Below are 22918 nucleotides of genomic sequence, written 5' to 3'. Positions count from 1 at the left end.
CAGAAGAATTAATTCTCGTGTCTGGTTTACAAAACTCCTGCTAATACATCCCGGAATGATCTTTGCTTTTTTTGCAACAGTGTTACATTGTTGACTCTTATTTAGTTTATAATCCACTATGACCCCCAGATTCCTTTCCATAGTACTCCTTCCTAGGCAGTCATTTCCCATGTGTGCAACTGATTGTTCCTTAGTAAGTAGACTACTTTGTATTTGTCCATATTGAATTTCATTCTGTTTACTTCAGACCATTTCTCCGGTTTGTCCAGACCATTCTGAATTTTAATCCTATCTTCCCTTCGCCACACAAGTTTCTGCCCAGCCCCATCCACAAATTAGGCACAGGTCTGCCTTGTCAGCTCCAATCTTCCATGCCTGATTGGAGCTGCTGAGAACTGAGTGTTTATTCAGGGTTTCCTACCTAGCACTCTGTCATACAAGGCAATAAAAACGTATCCCTTGACATTCTTTAGAGAAATCTACCTCAAAATCCTTACCTACCAGTGAAGAGAGAGGGGCGTTCCAGTTCACTCTGTTCATAGAACGTTATCCTTGGATCCAAAAGCCTGGGTCAGCAATTTGGGCTTCCTTATAAATTCTAGATTGCTCCTGTGAGACTGTTTCCTCCTCATCCTCAATGATTTTTATAAAAATGATACATGTTCCCACAATGAGCCACTTATGAAAGAAGATTGTCTGAATTTTTAAAGATCCTTCTATTAACCTCTGTCATTGTTCTGATAAAATAAATGAAAAGAGCATAATGATTCTGGGTTACAAATTCTATATTTTCAGATTTAGTCTACACATTGAATAATTGGCATAGGTAGAAAAGGGAGCAGTACATTTTCCAGTCATGAAAGCTGTGAAGAATTTATCCCAGGTTTCATAAGAGGGAAGTGGAGATATGCCATTGGTAAAATAGTAAAAATACATAGCTATGTCTTTTGGATTTCGAACAAATACCAGTATCTAGAAAGTTAATATATATTTCTGGAGCAAGATATAGCAAAACTGCAGTATCAGAAAAATAAAAATATTTAATTATAATATTGATAATTTCTTGGACCTCATATATTAGGCACAGAGATAACAATTTAATCCTAGATGCAGAGGGTTGGATTAAATGACCTCCTGAGGTCCCTTCCAACTCTGATATTCTATGATCTTTGATCACAAAGGATGCAATTATTTCGTTATTCCTCATTAGATTTCAAAGATTATTGGCTAAATTCACTGAAATGTGCTTGTCCTGAACTCCTTGGAGTCTCCAGGAATTAAAGATTAATCTTTAATTAATGTGATAAAACCACCAGGAATATGTCCCAACAAAACTGGCAATCCTAGCCAGGGTTCCAACATGCCCCCTCCAATTGAGACAAGATGAACTAATTAATAACATTTTTAATGCACTTATCAAATCAAAGATTTAAAAGGACACAGACAAATAATGAATGCAAGCAGAAAAACAGAAAAGCTGCTTGGATAACAGTTATCCTGGAGGGATTCAGCCTTTTCCACCAGAAGATAGCCACATTCAAGTCATTGTTAATGGCAAAAACTAATCTATTTGGTGGAATTTCTATCACTTTTGGACATCTGGATCATCTGGACACTCTAAGCCTAATTCTGCACTGACTTACATCAAATGCAACTCCCATGAATTTCAAGGGATTTCTCAGTGCAAAATTGGCTCACCGATTACATTGTTTTTGATAGAGTGGTTAAATAACTGATGGTGCTTCTGCCTGATACCTCCTCAGAATAGCATAGATGATAATGAAGTCTAGGGCTCCTTTCTAAGGCAATGCCATACAATGGGCATATGCATACATAAAAGATCTATTAAGCAGGGTGAGGTATCAAATTTAAAGCACACATCTGACATAAATTGCTGGTATTATGGACTAGAACATAATTATTTACAATTGGATACACACAAGTTTAGATTATTTTTCCAGTGTACAAAAACAAGTGAACAAATCATACTAAGGGAAACAGTCACATTAGGTTTTGCTCTTTAGGCGTTGCAATACACCCCATAGTTCATCTTTTCTCCCAGTTTAGTTCCTGCTAAACACTCTTCAAATTTTCTGTCCATTTCTTTACTCTGAGCTTCAGAGAAATGGTCCTTCCAGTCACCAACAATTCCTGCAAACATTAAATATTATATAATCATTTGTTAGAAAGGATCATCACTCCTTGGTTGAAGTTGTAAGTAGTTTTCCATTGCAAGTCTGATTTTTGCACATTACAACCTTCACTCCCCCATCTATATCCCTAAGAACTGATCCTTTCTTCTTGTTCCTCTACATTTGAAGTTTGTGACGACAGGAGAATTTTTCAGCAATGTATGAGTTGAAGTATAGAAGCCATTACTAAAATGTAGGATTTTTTAAAAATATAGGTAAAGTTCTTGGTATATCTTCTGTTTTAGTCATACCATATCTCAGAAATAATTGGCCCCAGAAACATCCATTTTGTAATATTCAAGAGTCATTACACTCATTTACACCTGGTCTGATTTGGCCCCAAGGCTGTAGTTTTTTTTCCTCTATAAGGTGGTCTTCAAACTGCAAACTAAGCATGTATATTGTTAGGTGTGGTGCTTATTCTTAAATAAATGTAGGGGAAGAGATCAGATTCTCCATGTACACTCCACCATTAGCAGCTCTGTTCTTGTGTGCCACTCTCAGCCTATGGCAGCCAGAGATCCTAACTCAGGACCTGATAATGCCCCCATGATTCATAACCCACAGAGGGGAACTTCCACACATGAATCTGATGTATTCTCTATAAGGTGGGGTAAATTGTCTTCAGAACATCTTCCACTTTCTCTGGAGACCATGTGATCCACACATCAGGAGAGGCGGGCCAGTGGTGAGGCTGTGGGAGAGACAGATGTAGTCTTCCCCACAACGGATGGGATTCAGTGAAATCCCAATGAAAGATAAGAGAGCTCCAGGCTAATGTGAGCTACAGGTAACCCCACTGTATCTCAGAGTACCTTCCTGAGCTAACCAGTGGTAGTGCCAGAGTCACTGCAGCAATTGTATTAGGTGATTTCAACTTCTGCACTGATTGTGGTGCTTTTACGTTAGCCCAAGATTCCAAAGCCACCAATAACAGCCATAGCACTTGCCCAGGGACAGTCTGGCTCAACACCTATAGTTGGATGCACTCTGGATTTTGTCTTTGGCCTGGGATTGGAGGTGGATGTCACATGCTCGTTACAGTGGGGGTTATCAGTGCTCCTCTAGTGGCATCAGAGAGGCCTTTCCCTGGCCATCCACCCAGCAATAAAAGGTTCCTGGATATTATCCCAACAAGACAGAGGTCCTGAGCTATGAACCCTTGCAGAGGACTGTGCCTTCACATCACACCAGCAAGCTAGAGTTGCCAAGCCTGTGATGTCACAAAGGCCAAGACTTTTACAACCTCCCTAAAACATAGGGATGCTGGAGCCAAGACCTCATCTGAACCTGCATCTTCAGTTCACCTAGCCAGCTAGAGGTGCTGTGCTAGTGAGTTCACTGCAAGGGACTGGTGATCATTTATAGGGAGTTTTCAGAAATGTACCTGTACGGAAGAGAATTTTCCCAAATGTTCCATGGGTTTTGAAGGATTTCTCTTTCATAGCTTCGAAGCTGCTGTTCTCTGCAACAGTCTGAATCTCTTCCTCACTTAGGGAGAACCCAAAGAAGTCAGCTATTTTTTTCAGTCCTAATGTCTGATTCTGAAAACAAGGAAGATAAGAGTGAATATTATTGAAACAACATTCCATTTGGATCACACCTGTGGAGTGATTATAACAGTATCTCTGAAGGGTTCGTACTTTCACGTAGCAGAATTACTTCAATTTGCATCACTGAGAAACTCTAAGAGGTGTAACTTCCGGGCAGATTCTGTACCGAGGGCCTTCTCCTGAACTCCTTACTCATGCAAGTAGGATACTTTGTCTAAATGAAGAGCGGGCTCTATACTTTTTATATGTGGCTTTGCATACAAGTGAGTAATAATAATACCACGTAGAGCCTTTCAGCACATAATTGAGTCCAGAAAGTTTATACCTGTTAGTATTCATATACTTCAGGTGTGCTGAAGCAAAAGACATTGCTAAGAAATGTGCAAATAAGGACATGCCTGAATAAGGAATTCTGTACTCTTCACACACCAAGTGACGGTGCATTTTGACAGATACACCACTGAGCAGAAAGAGCTGTTCTAACGGGATTTGACAATAGTGGACCTAAAAATAATAAGAGGAAAACTAGGAGAATAAATTAAAATAAAATAATTGAGCCCCTCAGAGCAAGCCAGGAAATAGAATTTCCATCCCACCAAAAATATTGAATTTGCAGGACTTTTCATCAAGAATCAGGATGAAAGGCCAAAAATTGAAATTCTGCAATATTTTGTTTTGGACATGCTGAAATGTTCCTATTGTGGAAAGGTTGTGGTGTTTCCAAAATGAAATATGATTTCTGGTAGCCCAGGGAGCTAGGGAGTCAGCTGCTCAGGGAGCCTAGGAGCCCACCGGTCCATTCGTGAAGCAGGCATCCCTGGAAGCCAGCAACCCAGACTCCTGGCCAGAGGCAAATTATGGTTTTGTGGGGCCCTGGGCCACAGCAAGTGGGGTCCCCTCCCCACCCCTTCTGCCTGCAGACCCCCCACTCCCCTACCAGCAATCCTGCTGGGGAAATGGGGTTGGGGCATGGGGGCTTGCCCTGCCCTGCCTGGCACTCCTGCACTGATACCTCAGCTGGGTCTGCCCACATGGTGCTCCTGCCGGGGAGTGGGGCAAGCCCCCGCATCCGCATCCCACTCAGGGCCGGCTCCAGGCATCAGCACTCCAGGCGTGTGCTTGGGGCGGCATGTCGCGGGGGGCGCTCTGCCGGTTGCCGGGAGGGCGGCAGGCGGCTCCGGTGGACCTCCCGCAGGCATGGCTGCGGAGGGTCCGCTGGTCCCGCGGCTCTGGTGGAGCATCCGCAGGCATGCTTGCGGCAGGTCCACCGGAGCCGCGGGACCAGCGGACCCTCTGCAGGGACGCCTGCGGGAGGTCCACCAGAGCCACGGGACTGGCAAGTGGCAGAGCTCCCCCTGCGGCGTGCCGCCGTGCTTGGGGCGCCGAAATTGCTAGAGCCGGCACTGATCCTACTCCCCAGCAGGAGCACCAAGCAGGCAGAGCACGTTGGGGCACCCATTTTTCCAAGGGCTCCCAATTAGCTGTGGCCCCTGGGCACAGGCCCCATTGGCCCAGTGGTTAATCCGCCACTGCTGCTAGTTAGGGAACTGGGGAGCCTGGAAGCCATCGAAAATGTTGAAGCAATTTACATGTTCCCACGGATAGAGTTCATTGAATCAGCATTTTCTGGTGGAAAGCTGACAACCTCTTAGGGTATGTCCACACTACCAGATTAATTCTATTTAACTTAATTCAAATTTGTGGAATCGACCGTACAAAGTCGAATTTGTGTGTCCACACTAAGGACACTAATTCGACTTTGTGAGTCCACACTAACGGGGCAAGCGTCGACATTGGAAGCGGTGCACTGTGGGAAGCTATCCCACAGTTCCCGCAGTCCCCGCTGCCCATTTGAATTCTGTGATTTCCCCACAATGCATGCTGGGGGGAAAAATGTGTCGAGGGTGGTCTTGGGTAACTGTCATCATTCAACGTGCTTTCGGACGTCTCAAGGGGAGATGGAGGAGCTTACTGACTCGCTTGGATCTCAGCAAAACCATAAGAACATAAGAGAGGCCATACCGGGTCAGACCAAAGGTTCATCTAACCCAGTATCTGTCTACCAACAGTGGCCAATGCCAGGTGCCCCAGAGGGAGTGAACCTAACAGGCAATGATCAAGTGATCTCTCTCCTGCCATCCATCTCCATCCTCTGACGGACAGAGGCTAGGGACACCATTCTTACCCATTCTGGCTAATAGCCATTTATGGACTTAGCCACCATGAATTTATCCAGTCCCCTTTTAAACATTGTTATAGTCCTAGCCTTCACAACCTCCTCAGGTAAGGAGTTCCACAAGTTGACTGTGCGCTGCGTGAAGAACTTCCTTTTATTTGTTTTAAACCTGCTGCCTATTAATTTCATTTGGTGACCCCTAGTTCTTGTATTATGGGAATAAGTAAATAACTTTTCCTTATCCACTTTCTCAACATCACTCATGATTTTATATACCTCTATCATGTCCCCCCTTAGTCTTCTCTTTTCCAAACTGAAGAGTCCTAGCCTCTTTAATCTTTCCTCGTATGGGACCCTCTCTAAACCCCTAATCATTTTTGTTGCCCTTTTCTGAACCTTTTCTAGTGCTAGAATATCTTTTTTGAGATGAGGAGACCACATCTGTACACAGTATTCGAGATGTGGGCGTACCATGGATTTATATAAGGGCAATAATATATTCTCAGTCTTATTCTCTATCCCCTTTTTAATGATTCCTAACATCCTATTTGCTTTTTTGACCGCCTCTGCACACTGAGTGGAGATCTTCAGAGAACTATCCACGATGACGCCAAGATCTTTTTCCTGACTCGTTGTAGCTAAGTTAGCCCCCCATCATGTTATATGTATAGTTGGGGTTATTTTTTCCAATGTGCATTACTTTACATTTATCCACATTAAATTTCATTTTGCCATTTTGTTGCCCAATCACTTAGTTTTGTGAGATCTTTTTGAAGTTCTTCACAATCTGCTTTGGTCTTAACTATCTTGAGAAGTTTGGTATCATCTGCAAACTTGGCCACCTCACTGTTTACCCCTTTCTCCAGATCATTTATGAATAAATTGAATAGGATTGGTCCGAGGACTGACCCTTGGGGAACACCACTAGTTACACCTCTCCATTCTGAGAATTTACCATTAATTCCTACCCTTTGTTCCCTGTCCTTTAACCAGTTCTCAATCCATGAAAGGACCTTCCCTTTTATCCCATGACAGCTTAATTTACGTAAGAGCCTTTGGTGAGGGACCTTGTCAAAGGCTTTCTGGAAATCCAAGTACACTATGTCCACCGGATCTCCCTTGTCCACATGTTTGTTGACCCCTTCAAAGAATTCTAATAGATTAGTAAGACACGATTTCCCTTTACAGAAACCATGTTGACTATTGCTCAAGAGTTTATGTTTATCTATGTGTCTGACAATTTTATTCTTTACTATTGTTTCAACTAATTTGCCCAGTACCGACGTTAGACTTCCCGGCAATTACAGACCGGTATCACCCCTAGAACCCTTTTTAAATATTGGCGTTACATTAGCTAACTTCCAGTCATTGGGTACCGAAGCCGATTTAAAGGACAGGTTACAAACCTTAGTTAATAGTTCCGCAACTTCACATTTGAGTTCTTTCAGAACTCTTGGGTGAATGCCATCTGGTCCCGGTGACTTGTTAATGTTGAGTTTATCAATTAATTCCAAAACCTCCTCTAGTGACACTTCAATCTGTGACAGTTCCTCAGATTTGTCACCTACAAAAGCCAGGTCAGGTTTGGGAATCTCCCTAACATCCTCAGCCGTGAAGACTGAAGCAAAGAATCCATTTAGTTTCTCCGCAATGACTTGATCATCTTTAAACGCTCCTTTTGTATTTTGATCATAAAGGGGCCCCACTGGTTGTTTAGCAGGCTTCCTGCTTCTGATGTACTTAAAAAACATTTTATTATTAGCTTTGGAGTTTTTGGCTAGCCGTTCTTCAAACTCCTCTTTGGCTTTTCTTATTACACTCTTGCATTTAAATTGGCAGTGTTTGTGCTCCTTTCTATTTGCCTCACTAGGATTTGACTTCCACTTTTTAAAGGAAGTCTTTTTATCTCTCACTGCTTCTTTTACATGGTTGTTAAGCCACGGTGGCTCTTTTTTAGTTCTTTTACTGTTTTTCTTAATTTGGGGTATACATTGAAGTTGGGCCTCTATTATGGTGTCTTTAAAAAGGGCCCATGCAACTTGCAGGGATTTCACTTTAGTCACTGTATCTTTTAACTTTTGTCTAACTAACCCCCTCATTTTTGTATAGTTCCCCCTTTTGAAATTAAAGGCCACAGTGTTGGGCAGTTGTGTTCTTCCCACCACAGGGATGTTGAATGCTATTGTATTATGGTCACTATTTCCTGCTATAGTTACCTCTTGGACCAGCTCCTGCGCTCCACTCAGGATTAAATCTAGAGTTTCCTCTCCCCTTGTGGGTTCCCGTACCAGCTGCTCCATGAAGCAGTCATTTAAAGTATCGAGAAATTTTATCTCTGCATTTCGTCCTGAAGTGAAATGTTCCCAGTCAATATGGGGATAATTGAAATCCCCCACTATTATTGGGTTCTTAATTTTGATAGCCTCTCTAATTTCCCTTAGCATTTCATCATCACTATTACTGTCCTGGTCAGGTGGTCGATAATAGATCGCTAATGTTATATTTTTACTAGAGCATGAAATTTCTATCCATAGAGACTCTATGGAACATGTGGATTCGCTTACGATTTTTACTTCATTTGAATCTACACTTTCTTTCACATATAGTGCCACTCCTCCCCCTGCACGACCTGTTCTGTCCTTCCGATATATTTTGTACCCCGGAATGATTGTGTCCCATTGGTTGCTCTCAGTCCACCAGGTTTCTGTGATGCCTATTATATCTATAGCCTCCTTTATCACAAGGCACTCTAGTTCACCCATCTTATTATTTAGACTTCTGGCATTTGTGTACAAGCACTTTAAAAACTTGTCCCTGTTTATTAGCCTGCCTTTTTCTGATGTGCCAGATTCTTTTTTATGTGACTGTTTATCATCTGATCCGGCCCTTACATTATACTTTTCAGTCCTCTGCTCCTGACTATAACCTGGAGATTCTCTATCATCAGACTCTCCCCTAAGAGAAGTCTGTGTCCAATCCACACGCTCCTCTGCAGCAGTCGGCTTTCCCCCATCTCCTAGTTTAAAAACTGCTCTACAACCTTTTTAATGTTTAGCGCCAGCAGTCTGGTTCCACTTTGGTTTAGGTGGAGCCCATCTCTCCTGTATAGGCTCCTCCCAGCCCAGAAGTTTCCCCAGTTCCTAATGAACGTGAACCCCTCCTCTCTACACCATCGTCTCATCCACGCATTGAGACTCTGAAGCTCTGCCTGCCTACTTGGCCCTGCGCATGGAACTGGGAGCATTTCTGAAAATGCCACCATAGAGGTCCTGGATTTCAGTCTCTTTCCTAGCAGCCTAAATTTGGCTTCCAGGACATCTCTCTTACCCTTCCCTATGTCATTGGTACCTACATGTACCACGACCACCGGCTCCTCCCCAGCACTACACATAAGTCTATCTAGATGCCTCGAGAGATCCGCAACCTTCGCACCAGGCAGGCAAGTCACCATACGGTTCTCCCGGTCATCACAGACCCAGCTATCTACATTTCTAATAATCGAATCTCCCATTACTAACACCTGCCTTTTCCTAGAAACTGGAGTTCCCTCCCCCGGAGAGGTAACCTCAGTGCGAGAGGCAACCCCAGCACCATCTGGAAGGAGGGTCCCGACTACGGGAAGGTCTCCCTCTGCTCCCATCAACTGCTCTGCTTCCCTGGGCCTTTCTTCCTCCTCAACAGCACAGGAGCTGTCTAAGCGGAGGTGGGACAATTCTACAGTGTCCCGGAAAGCCTCATCAACATACCTCTCTGCCTCTCTTAGCTCCTCCAGTTCCGCCACCCTGGCCTCCAAAGTCCGTACATGGTCTCTGAGGGCCAGGAGCTCCTTGCACCGACTGCACACATATGCCACCCGCCCACAGGGCAGGTAATCATACATGCAACACTCAGCGCAATAAACTGGATAGCCCCCACCCTGCTGCTGGGCTTCTGCCTGCATTGTCTCCTAGTTAATGTAAGGGTGGTTTAAAGAAAGAGGTTTTGAATGTAGTTCGGTTTATAGGTTTTAGGATTTTAGGGGTGGGGGCACAGGGAAGGGGTTACGGCTAGCGAGGGACTCCCGCTCCCTTCCCACTCCCCAACTCCCTTGCAATACTCCCTGTTAGCAGCCCCTGTTCGCAAAGCTCCCTGGTCGCTTGTCCGCGGCTTTATAAAGCCCTGGCCTGAGTGAATGCCCCGCCCACCAATATCCCCATTGTTATTGCAGCTTGCTGTGTGCTCCACAATCTCTGTGAGAGCAAGGGGGAGACCTTTATGGCGGGATGGGAGGTTGAGGCAAATCGCCTGGCTGCTGATTATGCTCAGCCAGACAGCCGTGCAATTAGAAGAGCCCAGTGGGAAGCGCTGTGCATCCGGGAGGCTTTGAAGGCTAGGTTCCTCGGCGAGCAGCGTGACCTGTGACTGTTCAGTTTCTTTACAGAGAAGCTGAACCTGCCCCTGCTTCAGTTACTGTTGACTTTCTTCTGCGGTTACATACCCCGTTCCCCCCCTTCCAACACACGTTTAAAAATAAAGTTAATGGAACAGTGTTAATTAACAATGTTTTCTTTATTAATGAATTCGTGTTAAAGGGTTGAAACAGGGATGCAGACTGTGGTGGGTAGGGTGTGCAGTGATGTTAACACCACTTCTACACTCGAGGAATGATAGGCTCCTGCTCCTAGAGCGGTCTGCAGTGCCGGACTGGTTGTTTCAACGGAGCCTGCCATCCCTCCTTTTCGGGACTCTGTGTGCGGGGGCTATGTGACCTTGTGGCGGGGGAGGACAGTTACAGATTCCCCTGCTGCGTGGCTCTGTGGTCCGGGACAAGGACTGCAGCATAAGTTCTGTAACCGCCCTTCCATGCCACAAAGTCACGTACCCCCCACCCACACAGAACATGGAAAACACCTCCCAGACCGACCAGGGTGCCTACTGACTGCACTGTGTGTGTGACCTGCTGCTGATCCTGCCCCCGTGTCTGTACCCTGGTGAAGGTGACTGTCCTATGCAATTAACAACCCCCTTCCGCCCCCCCTTCACAGACAGTCTTCTGTAGAAGAACTTGACGGAAATAGTAATTAACAGCAAACTACTTTTAATAATCAACTACACAGTTAGGGGATGAAACTGGGATTGGGGCTTCGGTGAGCCAGGAAGGGAAGGACTTCTCAACATTTAGGGAATGAGAGCCTTCTTGTATTTGTGCACTCTGCAGTGACAGTTTTCACGGCCCCGGGCACCCCTCCTTCTTGTTACTTTGGGTGAGGGGGGTTTGGGACTTTGTGGCGGGGGAGGGTGGTTGCAGATACAGTGCAGGGGGGCTCTGTCCTCCTGCCTGCGGTCCTGCAGAACATCCACAAGGCACCGGAGCATGTCAAATTTTCCCTGGGCATTTCCTGTGTGGCTGGTCAGAACATCCAAGCTCGGACTGCTGTCCAGAGCGTCAACAGAGTGGCGCACTGTGGGATAGCTCCCGGAGCTACTAAGGTCGATTTCCATCCACACATAGCCTAATTCGACATAGCCATGTCGAATTTAGCGCTACTCCCCTCATCGGGGAGGAGTACAGAATTCGAACTAAAGAGCCCTCTAGGTCGAACGAATTAGCTTCCTGGTGTGGACAATTGCACGGTTAAGTCGAATTAACGCTGCTAAATTCGACATAAAATCCTAGTGTAGACCAGGCCTTAGAGAGAGAGAGACTATTTTTTCTAAATAGATTTAGTGTGGGGCCAAGGTACCATACTGCAGGCACTGAAGAAATTAGATCACCCTCTTTTTATTTTACTTTTTAAATAATTGCCCAAACACCTTGTCCAATTTTCAGCAATCTTTCCAGGACAAAAAAAATCTACCCTGCCGTTTATCACTGCTGTGAAATTTCAGGTGAATTCATTTCACTTTAGCAAGGTTGGGTGTCAGGATCATAATCAGACTGCAAACTGAACATGGGTTTTCCACTTAACCTATTATACAAGTGGTTAGCATTTCTCCATGGTCACTCTCCATATGCTTTGTGGTAGCCAGGGCCGCCCAGAGGGGGGGGCAAAGGGGGCAATTTGCCCCGGGCCCCGGGCTCCTCAGGGGCCCCCAAGAGAAGAGCAGAGGCTCCCGCCTCCACCCCACTCCTGGAGCCTCAGCACATCAAGCGCCGAGTCTCCGCCGGGGCCCCTGAGCCCCGCCCCGCTCAGAGCCGCGTGGGGAGGGGGCGGGACTGGGAGCTCCAACGGGGCCTGAGCCCCGCCCCGCTCAGAGCGGCGTGCGGAGGGGGCGGGGCAGCTGCCTCCGCTCGGCGTGGAGCTCACAGCCCCGCCCCCTCACCACGCGGCTCTGAGCGGGACGGAGCTCAGGCCCCGCCGGAGACGCGCTCGGGTAAGAGGCGGGGGCGGGGAAGCGGGACCCGCCGCCGCCGAAGCGCAGCCCGGTCTTCGGCGGCGGGGGGCCCCTTCTGTTCCGGGACCCGCCGCCGAAGTGCCCCGAAGACCCGCGGCGGGGACCCCCCCCCAGCCACCGAATTACCGCCGAAGACCGGACTGCGCTTCGGCGGCAGGTCCCGCTTCGGCGGTAATTCGGTGGCGGGGGGCTCCCGCCGCGGGTCTTCGGGGCACTTTGGCAGCGGGTCCCGGAACGGAAGGGCCCCCCGCCGCCGAAGACCCCGGGCCCCCGGAATCCTCTGGGCGGCCCTGGTGGTAGCTGGGCATAATAGGAAGGCATGCTAAAGACAGCCTTGATTTGCAAATGGAAATTGTTATTAGATGGCTTTGTGGATTTTGTCAGTGTTTCACACACTTCATGTTACTGTAATTTAGGTTAATTCAATATGTAGACTACAATCCCATCCAGCTCACTCACATGTGAGATTTGGAGAAGTCCACATTGGTTACAGATGGACATATCTTATTGTCTTCCATTTTGGCAAAATTTCCCACTAAAGACAATTAAAGGTTTGACTGAGTGAGGACTGAAAAACTTGGCCAGTTTTATTGTGACAATGTTTTATCTGAGTTTCAGGGCTAAATGAAGTAAGTGAATGGGTGGAAATCCATTGAAAGGTAACAGCGTTACATCTGCTTACAGCAAGGCTGATGTTGGCTCTTGTTAATCATTTCCCCATGAAGTGAATACTATTAGATGTAGGCCTTATTCGTTCCAAAATCTTTGTTCCTAGATCAGGGGCGGCTCCAGGCCCCAGCACGGGCCATGCCGCAGGGGGTGCTCTGCCGGTCACCGGGAGGGCGGCAGGCAGCTCCGGTGGACCTCCCGCAGGTGTGCCGGCGGAGGGTCCGTTGGTCCCGCAGCTTCGGTGGAGTCTTCGGTGGAGCTGCGGGACCAGCGGACCGTCCACAAGAACGCCTGTGGGAGGTCCACCAGAGCCGCGGAACCGGCGACCGGCAGAGCGCCCCCTGCGGCGTACCGCCATGCTTGGGGCGGCGAAATGGCTAGAGCCGCCCCTGTCCTAGATTCAAGTTTCTTGGCACATTGGTGGTCACAGAGGGTGAAATTCCACCCTACTCAGAGGTCTTGAACTAGGACTATATGACATTTGCATCTGACTTATTTCTTTATAGGGTTGAAGTAGAGCGGATTTAAGAATTTCCACTGAGACATAAGGTTTTTTTAATAGAATGTGGCTTGTTGATCAAATTTTCATGAAAATTTGTTTTGTCGGTTTCTATCAAAAACAAAATGAATTGCATAGGCCTTGCATTGGCTTAGTAGCTCTGTTGTTATCATTAGCTATGCATTAATTCAGTATGAATCAAAGATTCCTTTAAACAGCATTAACCTCACCTCTTTCAGCTCTTCATAGGTTATCACCATAACATTTTCATCATCCATATGCTTGTTCCATTCAACTAAATAACCAAAATAGGAGCCCCAACACACTGGAGAAAAAAACCCCAGAAAATCAGAATGATTCAGTAATAATGAGGTAAAGATGAACTGAGAAAAGGAACGTGGACTCCTTTTATAGGCTGAGGCTGACTTTATGGTGTCGACAGAGTTTTGAGGTGAGGACTACAGTAACACGTTTTGCTACTGCTCTTCTGAACAGAAGCAATAAGTATTCCCTCCATCTAAGGGCTAGTACTGGCCACTAATGGAAGGGCACACATCTACTAGGTCAGTAGTTCTTAACCTGGGGTGCACGCACCCCCTGGGGGTGCGAGGTGCCCTTTCTGGGGATGTGAGACAAGCCAGATTTTTTTAGAAGGTAAATCATTAAAAACACAAATTAAGCACAGGCACGTAAATACAGCTACTTTGTTTAATCAAATCTATGTATTTATTAACATACGTTTTGAGGGGTGCGAGAAGAGTGATAAGGGGTGCGAGAACATATTTTGAGAACCAAAGGGGTGCAGGTTGCAGTAAAGGTTAAGAACGACTGTATTAGGTGGAAAGGACTAAACACCCTCTTAACCACCTTAGGGACATAGCATACAAGCTGGAAAGCCAGCCAGCTGAACATTCCAGCGCTCTCCTGTTTGCCATGGAGATATCCTGTCTGACTGCTGGCTGGGTCAGAAAGAAGGTTCTCCTTTGCACTGTTCCCTATCACAGCTGAGTGAGTGATGGATTTTTTGGGTTGGACAGTGAACCAAAAAATCCAAAACAGAATCTGGTTTGATTTGAACCAAAAACAATGGGTTTTTTTTTGTTTTTGTTTTTTTGCTGAATCAAAAAAGTAGAAAAATCTTAGTTTAAAATCAACCAAAATGTTTCACTTGACTCCAAACAAATTTTATTTTGAGTTATTCATTTTGATCCAGCCGTTTTGGATTCTTTTCACCCTTTTTGTAGTCTTTTCTTTAACTGACCAAATTTGAATGCGAAATGCAATTTTGAATAGAAAAGTTTAACAAAACATTTCAAACTGAAACAGTCAAAATGAAATGATTCAGAACAATTGAAACAAAATGTTTCCTCTGTTTAGAAATTTTATTTCCAAACAAAACCATTTACGAAATTCAACCTGAAGTCAGCAAATATTTTTGACCCCCAAAAAACAATTAGTTGAAAACATTTTGCTCACCTGTATTCCCTTCTTTATGCACCAGTGGGAAGAATTTTAGCCTTCTACCCACTAAATTAATTCATTTGATGCATAGATTAGCAGGGGAAAAGTATAGGGGGAAGTTGTTTTGACTGGGAATATTGAGTTTGGACTTCTAGGCCAGCATGCTTATACCTATTGTGACAAAGCTCTGTCTTTATCTCTGTGGGTCCCGCGTTTCCTGGCAGATTTTGCTAGCCTCAGAGGCTCACTGTGACCCTCGACGTAGCCCTTCTCTCTCTAGAGGCAAGGGTCACAGCCTACTGAGCCATTTTCATCATAAGCCAGCGAGAGATGCACAGTTTCAGTTGTCTCCCAGACTCAGTGATTAATTAGGGGGGTAAAGGTGGGAGCCCAGGCCCACCCTCTAATCCAGGCTCCAGCCCAGGGACTCTAATAGTATCAGCTATGGTAACTGACTTTTTAGAAACAGGACATGTACAATTCCCTGGGCTACTTCTCCACAGCAGCCCCCCACTTCCTCAAGATCCACTTCACCTTTACCTCAGGGCTTCCTTCCTTGTGCCTGATATGGTGTGTACTCCTCAGCCTCTCCAACGGCCCAACTTCCTCCTGCAGCTCCTGACATGCACACCCACTTGACTAACTGGGAGGCTTTTAACTAGTTTTCAGCCAGCCCCTGATTGGCTTCAGGTATCCCAATCAACCTAGTGTCCCCCCTGCCTTCTGGAAAGATCTTAATTGGCCTCAGGTGTCTTGATTAACCTGGAGCAACTGCCATTTGGTTACCATGGTAACAGGGATTTGTTTAGCCTGGGGCTAACATACCTGTTTCTCATTACTTTCCTATAGCCATCTGGCCTTACTATGTCACACTATTTTCATAAGTACTGTATTAGCATAGTCACTAATATAACTCATATTTAATTTCCTAAATCTGTGTTTCAGACTGTATAAAGTTCAGGGTAATGGTAGTCAGGCCGTAAGAGCTTACATGACTTACTCAAGATCACAGAGGGAGTCAGTGTCAGCGAATGAATTATCTCTTGATTTCAGAGGTCACAGGCTGATTTCAATTACATCATTTATAAATCTAGAATAACTCTAACTAAGACCATGAAGTTCTTCCTGAATTATAACATTACAACTAAGATCAGAATCTGCCCCGCGTCTTCCTGAATCCCAGTGCCCAGTTTTGCCAATGTACTAATTAATCAGAATAGCTGAAAAACAGAGTGTACATTTTCCATGCATAAAAGCTGTAAAATACTCATCCCATGAGCTGAAGGAGGGAAGTGTAGGTATATTATTGTGAAAATGGAAGTAAGATACAGCGGTGTCTTTTGGATTTCGAACCAGCAGCAGTATCTAAAAAATATAAGTAAACAAACTATTTGTTTAAAGCTTGAAAGTCAATACAAAAAAGTTTGTACTTTTCCTAGCACAATAAGATCCTGGTCTATGACTAGTGCTCTTGGCACTATGGTAATATAAATAATTAATAATTAAGTAAGAAAAAGTTTATATTTGTTTTACAATCACAGCATCAGTAGAATCAGTTTAATTAATTTTACCTTATTTGAAAAATAAGGAATGGCTAAGCTCATTAGCAGGATATTTTCTCCTGAAATGATAGCAGAGAAACAGTCAACATTTAAATTGTCAGCATTAGATTTCAGTGTTCATGCACCATGTAGACGAATGAGGCCAGTTTACTCCCACCCTAAAGCTATTCTTTCAGTTGTCCGCTGTCCTAGTACACAACACTGTATCAGTTCACATGCAGAAATCTTATCTTCACAACCATAAAACCTAGATGGAATCATAGAAAACCCAAGGCCCTGTATATAACATAGAGGAAATCCAAACGGGTCTGAAAGTGCCTTTACAGTGGGTATTTTCTACGATACTGTAAATGAGGACTCACCTTCGCCTTGCTTTTGAAAATAGATTTGGGCAGGATTTCAGGAGAGAGATGTGTTACTATGATTCTTCTGAAAGGTAATTCCTTCATCCTCTTTAAATAAAATTGGAAAGAAAGACAGAATTAAATAGCCTCTTTAATAGAATGTTATCTTTTTAAGAATTATTTATTTTAAAAAATTAGACTTAGCAGGAAATAATATTTCTTTCCTGCCAATCCAGAGGGCACTACCATTAACATACAGCAGAATCTAAGGCAAATGAGCATTAATTTTTCCAAGTTCTTCTTGAATCTCTCATTTCTTTCAAACTTTAACTACCATGCTCCCAATTATTAATGTTCCTCTAATGCCCTCTAGTGAATGTGGTCCCATGTATACTGTGCAAGACCCTGTTCTAACAGTATTTCCTGCCTGACTAAAAATAGGGGGGCCTGTTCTTTTGAGATGTCCAGTTGAGCTTAGGCAGAACGAGTGATACGCTCATTATCTAACGGCTAACAATAAGCACTTCTCCAGTTCTCCAAATCCTAACTCTTACACATTCAGATAAACAGAACTAGAAAACCCCTCTGCAATAGCACCCTCTAGTCAGGGCCGGCTTTATGACCCACTGGGCCTCATTCCAATACCCGGCAGAGGTTCGGGGCTTCGGTGGTGGGGGGTCTGCTTCGGGTCTTCTGTGGCACCGAAGGATCCCCTGCTGCCAAAATGCTGCCAAAGACCCTGAAGCATACCCCCCTACCGCCAAAATGCAGCCGAAGACACTCGGAGAGGGACCCGCTTAGGCGCGGGGCCCTCTTAAGCACGAGGCCTGATTCCGGGAAATCAGGGGAATTGGCGTAAAGCCGGCCCTGCCTCTAGTTACTCCCAGTAAGGGTGCATTTACTAACATCTCAGGGGTGGCTTTGTGGCCAAGCAGATGGAATGGTCTCCTGAGTACCAGTCTAATGCTCTGAGTGTTTGCGCACAAGTCATTTCTCCGTTCTGTGCCTCAGTTTCACCTTCTGTAAAATGGGGATAATGATACTTACCTCCTCTGTAAAGTGCTTTGAGATCTGCTGATTTAAAAAGCTATATAGGAGCATGGTATTATTATGTGTGACTAATGAATATCTTTCTACAATTCCAAAAGGACAGGTCACTGTGTCATAAAAATCAGCATCATAGCTCTGTCTTATTGTCCTTAGAGATGGGAAATCCAGTTCAAACAGAATAAAAGCCAACCTAAATCTTGAGTCAAGCCTCCCTCCTCCCCCTTTTTTTTTCAGTTTGATAAAATGAAATGCAAGGGGAGGCTAACACATGATACTGAGAGTCAGGAGTCCTGGGTTCTTCCCTTTCTGGCTCCGTCACAGATTTCCCATGCTAGCCCTTTGCGATCAAGGAGAGACAATGTGGCAGTGGGAGGAGGAGCATTACTTCAAGGCTAGTGAGCTGATGTTGGGAGTGTTTTGGATGGATGAGAGAAGGAAAGGTAGAGAAGGATGAAATATGGGAAATGGGAAAAATCGAAGGGGGAAAGAAGTGGATTTTTCAAAACAATTCAGATTAATCTGAATGAACATCTAATGGACCAGGAGACAGGATGATCTCTCTGCTTCTACAGCAGAGCCTTCTAGGTCAGGCTTTGAGATCCATTGACAGGACAGCATGAAGCGGTTTGCATTGTTTGTGTTATGAGAGCTTTTTGGCTAACAGAGGGCCCTCTGAAGTCTCAGGCAATAAAATCAGTTACTTACAAAAATGATAAAATAAAAGCACACACAAGTTCTGTCTACAGGGAGCGTATATGGCATATAAATCAGCTGTTCAGCAGCTGCAGATTCCGTGAGCTTTGTACTAGTGTTAGAGGTTGTTCATCTAGGATTAATCACATATCTCTTGAATTTTTGCTCCTGTTGGTCTCTGTATTTGACAATGAATGAAACTGCCCCTTATGATGGGAAGTAATATTTGTCCAGTAATTGTTGTTCATTCATACTCCCACTATCTTTTTTTATTTATTCATTGATCTGCACGTTTGTCCCTAATGTTTGGGCATTTTTGCCCATTGACACCTCAGAAAAGCCACAGACCAAGAGGAAGCATAGATCCAAATATCTCTGCTGCAGTTCTGGCTTCCGACCAGATTTATGGAGTGGTCATGCTGCCAGCAGTAGGTACGCAGAGCCAGGAAAGGGTCCCAGAGGCAGGTCCAATCAGATAGTTGATATTGTCCCTCAGTTTCACCATATGTGTCTCTGAAAGTATCAGTGTTCCCTTCATACTCCTCTCCGCCCTCACTCTTGGGAAGATTACTACTGCTGGGTTCTGTGGGAGAGCTGTGCATGGGCCCAGGGTTAGCACCTTGCTGTGTTTACCCCCTCAGTCTGCTCTTGTTTTTGGAGTAATTTGCTGCAATTCTATGGCCCTAACATAAGTTCCCTCTAATCTACGTGGCCGTTCAGCAGTCTACCAAGTGCTGTACACTTCAGGTGTCCCTTCTCCCACTGTCGCACTGCTCCTATCCTCTGCCTTGGAGCCTCTGGCCAGCTGCTCCCAGGAGCCTCCTGCTTGCTGTGCAGAGTGTGTGGGGGGCACTGATGTCAGGGTATCCACCTCCCCTTCCCACCCCAGTACTCTATATCCACAGATCAGCGGGGGCACGGCAGGGCTCAGAAGTGGGACAGAGAGAACTTGCTGGTGGCTGCTGGTGTCTGTCTCCCACACCCATACTGTGTGTCTCTCTGTCTCATACACACACACACACACTCTGTCTTTCACTCACCTCCCAACACATACTTGTATTGGTGGTGTTGTTAGTTCTTGATCACTTTAAAAGAAATGTGGTGTTTGAATTTGACTGGTCTATGCATTTCATAACTTTTATTTCTCTTACACTTAAATTTAATTATTTGGAGTAGTTAGTTCTAAAATGGCTTAACTGTCCTGGCTGGAATAATTATCCCTATGGTTACTCTTTAAAGATATATATATCCATTGCTAATTGCCTCTTTTCTGGTGGAGGCTCTTAAATCCCTCCTCTCCACATAGTCAGCTCTATGGAGACAGTAGTAGTGCAAAGGAGAGAGCGACAGATCAGAATCTAAGGAAACCCAGCGGTGGGGAGGTCATTTGCATGAATTATCCACCCCTTGTTGGAACCTCCATGGTTTCCAGTCATGGACTGGCTAAGCAAATTCACTGCACCCTGATTGCGCTGACCTGATCACACCTTGTGGGAGGTAAGAGTCCTCCATAGCCTGTAAAATTCAACCATTACAGTTTATCAATTCTTACGGTTCATATTAACATTTCTAATATCATCCCGAGCTGACCTTAAATTTCTCTGGATCCCCTAACTCTAGACGTGGCATTACGAATAATTCATTTGTAATATTCGTTCTCTCATTAATTTCCTCCTCTGTGTATTTTGCAGCTGTAATTTCCAAATCATTTAGGACTTGATCAAGCCAGTTAGTACCTGAAACAACATAGAAACTGGTTTAAAGACTACGGAAGTGAAAACTGTCACAACAAGTGTTGAATGTATTTAGTTGCAAATTTCTGTGTATGATATCAATTACTGTGGAAGAAAAAACATTAACATTCAAGGATAGTATCTAACTAAACTGAAATCTTACTTTGATACAGGAATATTTTCCTGTTGTTTATGACACAAGCTATGAGTGAACACAAGTATCATATGACTGAGCTAAATAATTTGTCAACAAACAGGAACAGTCCTGTTTTGAAGTACATACTTCTTTGTGACTAACAATTTAGTTATAAATCACTAAATTAAAAAACTATGTTCTCTGGATGAATTCATGTCACAGATAAATGTAGGCATCACCACTGTCACTGACTAGGCTCCTACTTGCCAATCCAAGGTAAGCCATTAGTACTAGCTTGACCAAAAGCAAAATATACAATAATGGCTTCTAAAAAGAAGAAATCAATTTGGGTAAAATGGACAGAAATATTTGTGATCACAGTTATGTGAAATCTAGATTACCCTCATATCTCTGAATCACATTGTTTTTTTCTCACATTTCAGCTGTGTAAATTTGGAATAATTCCACTGGCTTCAATTGAGGGTTTGCCATGTACAGCAGTGAAACTGACAGCAGAATTTGATCCAATTTTTCCATGTGAGACTTGCTCAATTAATAAGTGATGGAATTGTTTTTCAAACCACCAGCCCTTCAAACTAAGTCAAATTGACAGTCAAGCTGTCTTCTTCTCAGCTCATTCATCATCACAATGCAAAATATTAGTAACGGTTTGTCATCTGCATTGAATCAGATCTACAATGAATCACAGGAACATTTTCTCTAAACTGATAAACTCTGGACATATAGTTACTTAAAATGTAAATATTCAAAGAGAGAAGAAAGTAATTGACAGTCATTAATGGCCGAAATTATTCTTCTCACTTCATTCATCTGAACAATCCGTAATACAGTGTCAGTCATGTATGATCATTGCATTAAATCGTGCCTAATCATTCATAACTACTGTATAACATTTCACATTTAGTTTTTGTAACAAGCTAGCAATAGTCACCATTTTTAGGGTATCCCGCTAGGATCACATCATCACTCCTGGCTTCAAAAGAATCAAAAACTTGGAAAGTTTCAGGGCTGCATATAGTAGCAGGGTACAAAATTCCCTTATAGGAAAATAGCAGGTCTTCAGGGGCTGCCTTTTCACTATCAGCCAATATTTCATCCAGATATTCAACTTCTTGCTCTTATCCATGTTTGTGAAACTCTATTCAGAGAGACTGAAACACAGCGAAATAATTGTGGTAATGATACATGGTGTAATTTCATGGTGAATGACACTCCCTCGGGCATGAAGGTAAATGTTACTGATTAACTTGGAGTGTTTGAGATTGAAAGGGGCTGTGGCCTTGTGTACTGAACTTTCTAGATATCTGGAACTATAAGCATCTCAGGGAAACACGCACTGCACTTTGCATTCTGCAGTCCCCACCTGAGTCAAGGGAAGATTTCAAATATTCAACAATTTTGAAAATCACACCATTTATTTAAGTAGCTATAATATGGATTTAGGAGCCTAATTTTAGGTATCCATTTGAAAACACAAAACCTTGCTCAGTATATTGTAGTTACACTACAGTTTTCTTATGCTGAGTATATTCTTTTACATATATCAGCAACATCTTTGGTGCAAGGCCAGAATGCCTTCCTTTGGAGAGGAATTTACTTCATGAAGTAAGTCTTTTCCCTGTGCAGTCTAAAATGGCATTGGCTTTTTGCATGAGCCATTTTGCAATAGAAAGTGAGGTGCAATTTGCTGTCCACTCTCATGTATGTCTACACTGCAAGTGAAGGTGTGATTGTAGCACAGGTAGGTATACTCATGGTAGCTTTAATCTAGCTAGTGCTGGAAACAGAGGTGTAGATGTGATGTCACAGGCTTCAGCACAGGTTAGCAACCAGCCTACAAACCCACTGGGAATCCTGGATATGTGCTCTGATTGTTAGCCCATGCCAAAGCCTGTGCAGTCACATTTACGCTGTTACCATTACCTGGGCTAGCTAAATTAAAGCTAGCATGCAGGTGCCTACCTGTGCTACAACCACATCTTCACTTGCAGTGTACCCCAAAATCTCACACCAGGATCTATACCTTGGTTTGAAACAGCAGGGCACAGCAATTGTTAGTACAAGTATAGTCCGACACCTAGTGATTTTATAAAAACCTAGTGATTTTATAAAAACCACTAGGGGATAAAATTAATGATCTAAGTAAGTGATAATTGCTGGAGATTCAGTTCTTACTTACCTCACTCATGCCCTGAAGACAGTGGTACTACTCATCTGAATAAGGCAAGTAGGATTTGTCCCCTCACAGGTGCTGGGTTGCTGGGGTTGTGTGAAAAAACAGTGAGAGTCTGTGAAATAGAGTAAAGACTGTTTCTTAACTAAAGTTTGATTGTATTATAGCTATAGCAGTTGCAAAATCAATAGTTAAAGATGACACATAAATGCGTATAGTCCTTGAGGTTGATCTCACACCAGTTTTATGCCGGTGTAAGGGTAGCTGTTTGAAATGCAGCA

General features: G+C 44.1%; 1 protein-coding gene across 1 annotated transcript; it reads right to left on the bottom strand.

Annotated features, from left to right (window-relative positions):
• Positions 1-971: 971 nt before the first annotated feature.
• On the bottom strand, positions 972-22652 carry LOC123366667 (sulfotransferase 6B1-like). The gene is made up of 8 exons (XM_045010312.1): positions 22644-22652; positions 21396-21579; positions 20165-20310; positions 16850-16939; positions 16164-16290; positions 13695-13789; positions 3580-3736; positions 972-2151 (listed from the first exon to the last, which is right to left on the bottom strand). Exons 1-8 carry the CDS (start codon positions 22650-22652, stop codon positions 2021-2023), a joined length of 939 nt encoding a protein of 312 aa, XP_044866247.1. The 3' UTR covers positions 972-2020.
• Between the last annotated feature and the right edge of the window lie 266 nt (positions 22653-22918).

This window comes from Mauremys mutica, chromosome 3, assembly GCF_020497125.1.
Source record: "Mauremys mutica isolate MM-2020 ecotype Southern chromosome 3, ASM2049712v1, whole genome shotgun sequence".
Classification (NCBI taxonomy): Eukaryota; Metazoa; Chordata; order Testudines; family Geoemydidae; genus Mauremys; species Mauremys mutica.
Note: the sequence above shows the minus strand (reverse complement) of the source record. Positions and strands in the feature narration are given on the sequence as shown.